The following is a 12500-nucleotide window of genomic DNA, read 5'->3' on the forward strand; positions in this document are numbered from 1 at the left end:
TAATATATCGATCTATTTAATATTTAAGTGAAGTTAACGAAAAAAGTTTCTATTTATTATTTGTGTTATTTTCACCAACGAGTTCAAATAAAAACATTGTGTATTTTTCACTGCGTGTGTTTGTTTTTCACCCTTGATTTACATTGAATTGAGATAAAGCGAAATTAAAAAGGTTATTATTCTTATTCTTGTTCTTGTTCTTATTATTGTTATCGTTATTGTTATTATTATTATTATTATTATCATTATTATCATTTATTATCATTTATTATCATTTATTATCATTTATTATCATTTATTATCATTTATTATCATTAATTATCATTATTATCATTAATTATTATTATTATTATTATTATTATTGTTATTGTTATTATTATTATTATTATCGTTATATTTACACGGTTTTATTATGTATTCGTTTGTTCTTCAGATCGATCTCAATGTTCGCGGGAAAAGTGACTTTTTTACGGTAATACAAATATTTCACGTCAAACCGTTGATGACAAATTAAAAAAACTATAATGTTACACAAGTCATCTAGTTGTGTAGTTACACAACAGCGTGACGCACGAAAACATCAGCTGCTCTTGAGCAAACTATGCAGATTGTGTAGGTCAGAGATCCTTTGTCTCTACACACACACACACACACACACACACACACACACACACGTACATACACACACACACGTACATACACACACACACACACACACACACACACACACACACGTACATACACACACACACGTACATACACACACACACACACACACACACACACGCGTACATACACACACACGCGTACATACACACACACGTACATACACACACACACACACACGTACATACACACACACACACACACGTACATACACGCACACGTACATACACACACACACGCACACGCACACACACACACAAACGTACATACACTCACGTACATACACATTCAGATATACACACACTTCACACAGTATACACAAAATATAAAAGTGTGTATTAAGGCGTACATATACACACACACACGCAAATATATACACACACACACCCACACACACATGTATATTTATATATATATTTATCTATATATATATTTATTAATATATATATATATATATATATATATATATATATATATATATATAAATATATACGTGTGTGTATATATATAAATATATATATAAATATACATGTGTGTGTGGGTGTGTGTGTGTATATATTTTATATATATGTGTGTGTGTGTGTGTCTATATATATACACACACGTATGTATATATATATATATATATATATATATATATATATATATATATATATATATATTAATAAATATATATATATATATATAAATATATATATATATATTTATATATAATAAATATAAATATATATGTGTGTGTGTGTGTCTATATATATATACACATACACGTACGTACACACACACTGGATGCTCGTGCACCCTCTAAAAGTCGGGGTCCACATTAACGCTGTGATGTGCGCGCGTGCACGAGTCTCTGCCAGGATTTGATTTAAAGGTCATTCTTGTATCGATCCTCGGTTCGAGGGCGACGAGCAGGAATTGATCATCTAGGATAGAAGAACACAAGCGTAGACCTCTGCGCGCGCGTGTGTGTGTGTGTGCGCGCGTTTCATCAGCGCGCTAAAATGAATATCTACGTGGGAGACACACACACACACACACACACACACTTGAATTACATCCACGTCTGTTTGGTAATAAGGTCAAATTTGTGTGTGTGTATATGTGTGTGTTTGTATATGGTGTGTATATCTGTGTGTGTGTGTTGTTTATATATATATGTGTGTGTTTGCTGTATATGGTGTGTATATCTGTGTGTGTGTTGTTTGTATATATATATGTGTGTTTGTTGTATATGGTGTGTATATCTGTGTGTGTGTTGTTTGTATATATATATGTGTGTTTGTTGTATATGGTGTGTATATCTGTGTGTGTGTTGTTTGTATATATATATGTGTGTTTGTTGTATATGGTGTGTATATCTGTGTGTGTGTTGTTTGTATATAGGTGTGTGTTTTTTGTATATGGTGTGTATATCTGTGTGTGTGTTGTTTGTATATAGGTGTGTGTTTTTTGTATATGGTGTGTATATCTGTGTGTGTGTTGTTTGTATATATGTGTGTGTTTTTTGTATATGGTGTGTATATCTGTGTGTGTGTTGTTTGTATATATGTGTGTGTTTTTTGTATATGGTGTGTATATCTGTGTGTGTGTTTTTTACATGGTGTTTATATCTCTGTGTGTGTTCTTTATGTAAATATATGTGTGTTGTTTGTGTAAATATATGTGTGAGTGTGTGTTATGTGTGTGTGTGATGAACTAAAATGTGTGAGACTTTATGTTTTCTCTGTTGGAGAACATGAGGTTCAGTTTGGAGAGAAGGAGTAGAGAAGGAGGAGAGAAGGAGGAGAGAAGGAGTAGAGAAGGAGGAGAGAAGGGGGAGAGAGGGGGAGAGAAGGAGGAGAGAAGGAGGAGAGAAGGGGGAGAGAAGGAGGAGAGAAGGAGGAGAGAAGGGGGAGAGAAGGGGGAGAGAAGGAGGAGAGAAGGGGGAGAGAAGGGGAGAGAAGGAGGAGAGAAGGAGTAGAGAAGGGGGAGAGAAGGAGGAGAGAAGGAGGAGAGAAGGGGGAGAGAAGGGGGAGAGAAGGGGGAGAGAAGGAGGAGAGAAGGAGGAGAGAAGGAGTAGAGAAGGGGGAGAGAAGGGGGAGAGAAGGGGGAGAGAAGGAGGAGAGAAGGAGTAGAGAAGGGGGAGAGAAGGAGGAGAGAAGGAGGAGAGAAGGGGGAGAGAAGGGGGCGAGAAGGGGGAGAGAAGGAGGAGAGAAGGAGGAGAGAAGGAGGAGAGAAGGGGGAGAGAAGGAGGAGAGAAGGAGGAGAGAAGGGGGAGAGAAGGAGGAGAGAAGGAGGAGAGAAGGAGGAGAGAAGGGGGAGAGAAGAAGGAGAGAAGGAGGAGAGAAGGGGGAGAGAAGGGGGAGAGAAGGAGGAGAGAAGGGGGAGAGAAGGAGGAGAGAAGGGGGAGAGAAGGAGGAGAGAAGGGGGAGAGAAGAAGGAGAGAAGAAGGAGAGAAGGAGGAGAGAAGGGGGAGAGAAGGAGGCGAGAAGGAGTAGAGAAGGGGGAGAGAAGGAGGAGAGAAGGAGTAGAGAAGGGGGAGAGAAGGAGGAGAGAAGGGGGAGAGAAGGAGGAGAGAAGGAGTAGAGAAGGGGGAGAGAAGGAGGAGAGAAGGAGTAGAGAAGGAGGAGAGAAGGGGGAGAGAAGGGGGAGAGAAGGAGTAGAGAAGGAGTAGAGAAGGGGGAGAGAAGGGAAGCAGAGGTCGGAGAATAGAAATCGATCCAGATTCATCGCCAGATCGGCCTCGACCACGTGACGCTTCCTGATCACACGCACGCGACGACGTCCGCGCGGTCATCCCGTCCCCACGTGATCGAGCGTCGTCATCTCCCCGCGCCTCGTACACACATGTACACACATGTACACACATGTACACACATGTACACACATGTACACACATGTCACTGAAACATCTTCAGAGGGTTCGTTGTTTGCGCATCTACACGAGTATTTACGGCGGGTGTGAAACCACTTCAGAGGGTTCGTTGTTTGCGCATCTACACGAGTATTTACGGCGGGTGTGAAACCACTTCAGAGGGTTCGTTGTTTGCGCATCTACACGAGTATTTACGGCGGGTTGAAACCACTTCAGAGGGTTCGTTGTTTGCGCATCTACACGAGTATTTACGGCGGGTTGAAACCACTTCAGAGGGTTCGTTGTTTGCGCATCTACACGAGTATTTACGGCGGGTTGAAACCACTTCAGAGGGTTCGTTGTTTGCGCATCTACACGAGTATTTACGGCGGGTGTGAAACCACTTCAGAGGGTTCGTTGTTTGCGCATCTACACGAGTATTTACGGCGGGTGTGAAACCACTTCAGAGGGTTCGTTGTTTGCGCATCTACACGAGTATTTACGGCGGGTTGAAACCACAGCTTCTGTTCCATCAATTATTTACGTCATCGATCAACTGACGTTTAAACAACGTCATGAATAAGATTTGATGTTTAATGTTCAAAACCAGTTCAAAGTTTAAATTAACCCTCTCACCCTCTCACTCTCTCACCCTCTCACTCTCTCACTCTCTCACCCTCTCATCCTCTCACCCTCTCACTCTCTCACCTTCCTCACTCTCTCACTCTCTCACCTTCCTCACCCTCTCACCTTCCTCACCCTTTCACTCTCTCACTCTCTCACCCTCTCATCCTCTCACCCTCTCACTCTCTCACCTTCCTCACTCTCCTCACCCTCTTAGCCTCTCACCCTCCTCACCTTCCTCACCCTCCTCACCCTCCTCACCCTCTCACTCTCTCACCCTCCTCACTCTCTCACCCTCCTCACCTCTCACCCTTACTCACCCTCTCACCTTCCTCACCCTCTCACTCTCTCACCTTCCTCACCCTCTCACTCTCTCACCCTCTCACCCTCTCACCTTCCTCACTCTCTCACCCTCTTACTCTCTCACCTTCCTCACCCTCTCACTCTCTCACCCTCCTCACCCTCTCACCCTCCTCACCGTCTCACCCTCCTCACTCTCTCACCCTCTCACCTTCCTCACTCTCTCACCCTCTCACTCTCTCACCCTCCTCACCCTCTCACTCTCTCACCCTCCTCACCCTCTCACCCTCCTCACCGTCTCACTCTCTCACCCTCCTCACCCTCTCACCCTCCTCACCGTCTCACCCTCCTCACCGTCTCACTCTCTCACCTTCCTCACCCTCTCACCCTCCTCACCCTCTCACTCTCTCACCCTCCTCACCGTCTCACCCTCCTGGCGTGTATAGAACAAGAATCCACATTTCAACCTTCAACTGTAACTTCAGCACCAAGGACAGCGACGCTAGTTTATGTTTTATGAAACTTGTTGTTGTGATTAAAACTGTTTCTCTAAACATGACTTTACATACGACAAATATGTTTTTGTGCTGAGAAACATGCTAGCTGAACATGCTAGCTGAACATGCTAGCTAAACCTGCTATCTTAACGTGCTAGCTAAACATGCTATCTTTACGTGCTAGCTAAACATGCTATCTTAACATGCTAGCTAAACATGCTAGCTGAACATGCTAGCTAAACATGCTATCTTAACATGCTAGCTAAACATGCTAACTTAACATGCTAGCTAAACATGCTATCTTAACTTGCTAGCTAAACATGCTAGCTAAACATGCTATCTTTATGTGCTAGCTTAACATGCTAGCTTAACATGCTAGCTAAACATGCTAGCTAAACCTGCTATCTTAACGTGCTAGCTAAACATGCTATCTTAACGTGCTAGCTAAACATGCTATCTGTACATGCTAGCTTAACATGCTAGCTTAACATGCTAGCTAAACCTGCTATATTTTAAAGTTTATTTTTAATTATATTGTTGTTGTTTCTACTTAATGACGGTGTGTCTCTTTATACAGATACTAATAATAAAAAGACTCAAGATGTGTCTCCAACCATCGCAACAACTGTCATGTCCAGGGTCTCAGACACTGCCACCTGCTGGCCACGACTGTCAACACTATTTCAAATGCTAAACAAGGTATGAAATGATAATAATGGATCAAATAAGGTCAAATATGAATACAATGGTCAGTTTAGTCGTCGTGATCATAAACAACAACAAAACAAGAACACAACATCAACGCTACATGTTAGCATCGATGCTACTTCATAGTATGTTCATACGTCACTGGCTCCGAAGCTCGTGGTCACAACACGCAGCACGTGAGCACTAGAGTTGAAACGCTTCCTCGAGCACTTGAACGCAGCGTTTGAACGGACTTGAACGCACCATCAGATTGATGTCCATCATCCTCTTGACGTTGCTCTAGTGAGAAGTGTGTTGTGCTGCGAGTGTAAACACTGTCTCAACGAGGCTTCATTGACCCTTGACCTCTGAGTGTGTCCTCGACTGTTGAGATGCTAATGTCTCTGGAAATAACACACCTCGCTTAGAAAGGTTACACATAATGTCACGACCGTGTGTGACGAGAGCACACACACGTATACACGTATATACAGACACACACACGTATACACGTATATACAGAGACACACACACATATACACGTATATACAGAGACACACACACATATAGACGTATATACAGAGACACACACATGTATACACGTATATACAGAGACACACACACATATAGACGTATATACAGAGACACACACATGTATACACGTATATACAGAGACACACACGCGTATACACGTATATACAGAGACACCCACACATATACACGTATATACAGAGACACACATACGTATACACGTATATACAGAGACACACACACGTATACACGTATATACAGAGACACACACACATATACACGTATATACAGAGACACACACACATATAGACGTATATACAGAGACACACACACTTATACACGTATATACAGAGACACACACACATATACACGTATATACAGAGACACACACACATATACACGTATATACAGAGACACACACACATATACACGTATATACAGAGACACACACACGTATACACGTATATACAGAGACACACACACGTATACACGTATATACAGAGACACACACACATATACACGTATATACAGAGACACACACACATATACACGTATATACAGAGACACACACACATATACACGTATATACAGAGACACACACACGTATACACGTATATACAGAGAAACACACGTATACACGTATATACAGAGACACACACACATATACACGTATATACAGAGACACACACACGTATACACGAATATACAGAGACACACACACATATACACGTATATACAGAGACACACACACATATACACGTATATACAGAGACACCCACACGTATACACGTATATACAGAGACACACACGCGTATACACGTATATACAGAGACACCCACACATATACACGTATATACAGAGACACACACACATATACACGTATATACAGAGACACACACACGTATACACGTATATACAGAGACACACACACTTATACACGTATATACAGAGACACCCACACGTATACACGTATATACAGAGACACACACGTATACACGTATATACAGAGACACACACACGTATACACGTATATACAGAGACACACACACGTATACACGTATATACAGAGACACACACACATACACGTATATACAGAGACACACACACTTATACACAAATATACAGAGACACACACACATATACACGTATATACAGAGACACACACACGTTTACACGTATATACAGAGACACACACACATACACGTATATACAGAGACACACACACGTATGCACGTATATACAGAGACACACACACATACACGTATATACAGAGACACACACACATATACACGTATATACAGAGACACACACATATACACGTATATACAGAGACACACACACATATACACGTATATACAGAGACACACACATTTACACGTATATACAGAGACACAAGCAAATACCTTACCTTACCTTACATACATAAACACAAACATACATGGACACACACATATATACACGTATATAAACGTATATTTACAGACACACACACACACACGTATTTAGAGACACACAGACACACAAAGAGAGAGAACATACACACAAACACACGTATACTTACTGAGACACACATACATGGACACACACACATATATACACGTATATTTACGTATATTTACAGACACACACACACATATATTTACATACACAAACATAAATACGTATATAATCAGACACACACACATATATATACGTATAATTACAGAGACACACACGTGTATTTACAGACACACACATATATATACGTATATTTACAGACACACACATATATACGTTTATATACAGACACACACACATGTATTTACAGAGAAACACACATGTATATACAGACATACACATATATATACGTTTACATACAGACACACACACATGTATTTACAGACACACACATATATACGTTTACATACAGACGCACACACATGTATTTACAGACACACACATATATACGTTTACATACAGACGCACACACATGTATTTACAGACACACACATATATACGTTTACATACAGACACACACACATGTATTTACAGACACACACATATATACGTTTACATACAGACACACACACATGTATTTACAGACACACACATATATACGTTTACATACAGACACACACACATGTATTTACAGACACACACATATATACGTTTACATACAGACACACACACATGTATTTACAGACACACACATATATACGTTTACATACAGACACACACACATGTATGTACAGACACACACATATATACGTTTACATACAGACACACACATGTATTTACAGACACACACATATATACGTTTACATACAGACACACACACATGTATTTACAGACACACACATATATACCTTTACATACAGACACACACACATGTATTTACAGACACACACATATATACGTTTACATACAGACACACACACATGTATTTACAGACACACACATATATACGTTTACATACAGACACACACACATGTATTTACAGACACACACATATATACGTTTACATACAGACACACACACATGTATTTACAGACACACACATATATACGTTTACATACAGACACACACATGTATTTACAGACACACACATATATACGTTTACATACAGACACACACACATGTATTTACAGACACACACATATATACGTTTACATACAGACACACACACATGTATTTACAGACACACACATATATACGTTTACATACAGACACACACACATGTATTTACAGACACACACATATATACGTTTACATACAGACGCACACACATGTATTTACAGACACACACATATATACGTTTACATACAGACACACACACATGTATTTACAGACACACACATATATACGTTTACATACAGACACACACACATGTATTTACAGACACACACATATATACGTTTACATACAGACACACACATGTATTTACAGACACACACATATATACGTTTACATACAGACACACACACATGTATTTACAGACACACACATATATACGTTTACATACAGACACACACACATGTATTTATAGACACACACATATATACGTTTACTTACAGACACACACACATGTATTTACAGACACACACATATATACGTTTACATACAGACACACACACATGTATTTACAGACACACACATATATACGTTTACATACAGACGCACACACATGTATTTACAGACACACACATATATACGTTTACATACAGACACACACACATGTATTTACAGACACACACATATATACCTTTACATACAGACACACACACATGTATTTATAGACCCACACATATATACGTTTACATACAGACACACACACATGTATTTACAGACACACACATATATACGTTTACATACAGACACACACACATGTATTTACAGACACACACATATATACGTTTACATACAGACACACACACATGTATTTACAGACACACACATATATACGTTTACATACAGACACACACACATGTATTTATAGACACACACATATATACGTTTACTTACAGACACACACACATGTATTTACAGAGACACACATATATACGTTTACATACAGACACACACACATGTATTTATAGACACACACATATATACGTTTACTTACAGACACACACACATGTATTTACAGAGACACAGAGACACAAAGAGAGAGAACACACACACACACACACACACACACACACACACACACACAAAGGGTAATATAATTACAGAGGTTATGCAGCATTTGTGCATTTTCGTCAACAGCTGCCCCCCCTCACCCTCTCACCCTCTCACCCCCTCACCCTCTCACCCTCTCACCCCCTCACCCTCTCACCCCCTCACCCTCTCCCCCTCTCACCCTCTCACCCCCTCACCCTCTCACCCTCTCACCCCCTCACCCTCTCACCCTCTCACCCCCTCACCCTCTCACCCCCTCACCCTCTCACCCTCTCACCCTCTCACCCTCTCACCCCCTCACCCTCTCACCCCCTCACCCTCTCACCCCCTCACCCTCTCACCCCCTCACCCGGCCGGGGGAGACCAGAGTGCTGAGGCGGGATAATTGATAGATGCACTGACTATCCGTATCGATCCGCTCGCCATCGATCCGCGCAAATACATTGAGATGGAGTGAAGAATTCAACACACGCGCACGAACAATTGTTTTCAGCGTCATCACGTGATCCAAAAAAACCCGCGACCCAGACTGCGTCTTTCCCGCCAACACCGTCGGAACCAGATCGCGGGTCCGGGTCAGAACCCGCCCGCAGGGCACGCGCTCCTGTCCCGGGTGCAGTGAGCGTGAAGGGCACGCGCGCGGGCCCGCGTTTTATTTCCACGCGTGGGGCGTCATGTGCGCGCGCAGACGTTTTCACATTAGCTAAGCAGGCCATCGATCCGCGCGACGGTGATGAATTTGGAATAGTAATTTGAATTTATCGATCGAGGGCCCGAGCCTCACTTTCACCCCCGCGCGCCCCCACTCGCCCCCCGCGCGCGCGCCCCCGGATAATGACGAGTTTAAATGCAATAAAAGTAAAATGTTGCGACATTTACATACGAGTCACGTGACGCGACATCGATCGGCAGCTTCAAGACAAATAAATAACATTTAAATCACGTCTCTGGTCTCGTTACGTCACAATAATATTATTATTATGAAGGTTATTCTTGTGTCGCAAACGTCATGTTTATTCGATTTATTTTTATATTGAAGTCACAAAACAATTGAAACTTTCATCTAAACATGTTTATTTATATCCACGCTTTAGATTCATTTATTCAGGATTAAAAAGAAAGTAAACCTGCGTTGATTCTTATTAAACATCCTCCAATTAAATCGCTTTATTACGATTTCAAGACGTGTTTTTATTATTGATTTGTTTGTGAATTATTAATCACAAAATCATAAGAATATTATTTTCTAGTTATTATTAATCCACGGGTGTTGACAACAAATATAACTTAACAATGTATTTATTATTGTCAGCCGCGCGTGTAAAAATAAACGTTTAAAATATAATTTAATTATTTAAATAAAGAAATCAATGTAAAGCCAGATATTAAAACCATTATATAATTAAGTGTAATAAGATGAACGTCACAGAAGCGACAGAGATAATAATAAATAAAAGTGTGGTTCGAGAACCGTCTGGAGACCCGGACCTGGACCCGGACCTGGACCTGCTCCAGTGTCTCCTGAAGATATAAAAGCTCATTAGCTTTAACAGCGTCGCCACTTAAGAGCCGAACCTCGAGTGTTTCAATCTTTATTTAGTCACTAAACTATTTACTTTAAGAGTTTTTCAATAAACCATCGACTGGCGCTAAAATATGTCTCGACCACAGTTTGATTGACGTGCCTTTAAAAAAGGCGTCCGAACCTCCCTGTGGTCCTGGGATCCCTTCAGAACCTCTCAAGATCCCTTCAGAACCTCTCAAGATCCCTTCAGAACCTCTCAAGATACCGGGTCGATTCTTTCCGACCCGGACTATTGACCCGCGCCTCTCCGACAGGTGTGACGTGTTTGAGGGCCAAAGTAAAAAAAAAACCTGCTGACGACGTCAATCCCTGTCTCGCGGTCCTCTGTTTGGACCGGACCTGGCTCGGTCGGGTCACGTGACTCGGCTCCTCACTCACCTGCAAGCCTCAGCGCCGACATCCTCTGGAACTCCGGCTCCTGAAGCCACTTCCACATCCTGCGGAAGGTCTCGCGGCCGGACTTGAGTTTACTCCAGGGCTTGGGGTTCCGCAGCAGGTCGGACAGGGTCCCCTGGGAGCGGCACAGGATCCTCTGCGCGAAGATGGCCTGCGGGATGCTGTAGCGCTTGAGCTCCGCCGTGATCCTCTGCGCCACCTCCTTGGTGTTGATCTCCTCCACCTGGGACCCCCCGCCGGGCCCGGGGCCCCCCACCACCTGCCGGTCCCGCTCCGACAGCATGGAGCCGTTGGCCTGAGAGTGCGCGTGGTGGCTGTGGTGGTGGTGGTGCAGGCCGTTGAGGGACGTCATGAGCCCGGCGCCGTGACCCCCGAGGCCGCGCGCCAGGTGGTGCTCGTCGCCGCGGCTCAGCATGGCGTGGCCCTCGAAGCCGCCCGAGGACAGCATCTTGTCGTTGGGCAGGTGGGCCGCGGGCCCGTAGGTTCCGAGGCTCTGCTGCGAGCCGTGCAGCGGGCCCAGGCCGTTGTTGAGCGGCGACAGCGGCTGCGTCATGGCCGGCATGTCTTTGGAGTAGTGCCCGTACAGGTTCATGGACGCCAGGCTGCGATCGTCGCGCATCAGCGTGAAGCTGCCGCTCACGTTCCCCGCCGCCAGCCGCTGGTGCGCCGGGTGGTGGTGCGCGTGCGCGTGCGGGTGGTGGAACTTGTCGGACACGGTGGA

The 12500-nt window shown here is 42.9% G+C and overlaps 1 protein-coding gene across 2 annotated transcripts in view; it reads right to left on the reverse strand.

The window, feature by feature from the left end:
* onecut3a (one cut homeobox 3a) overlaps positions 1–12500 on the reverse strand; it is a 30640-nt gene that overhangs the window by 17849 nt on the left and 291 nt on the right. Inside the window, exons 1-2 of one of the 2 annotated variants that reach the window (XM_087782030.1) lie at positions 11758–12500; positions 10323–10333 (exon numbers count right to left, since the gene is read on the reverse strand). The exon at positions 11758–12500 is cut by the window's right edge and continues 291 nt beyond it. In XM_087782030.1, the coding sequence (XP_087638156.1) occupies positions 10323–10333; positions 11758–12500 (754 nt within the window). The remainder of the gene's footprint in view (positions 1–10322; positions 10334–11757) is intronic. The other variant, XM_087782023.1, reaches the window with a different exon arrangement.

The sequence above is a fragment of the Callionymus lyra genome, chromosome 2, assembly GCF_982586985.1.
Source record: "Callionymus lyra chromosome 2, fCalLyr1.hap1.1, whole genome shotgun sequence".
NCBI lineage: Eukaryota > Metazoa > Chordata > Actinopteri > Syngnathiformes > Callionymidae > Callionymus > Callionymus lyra.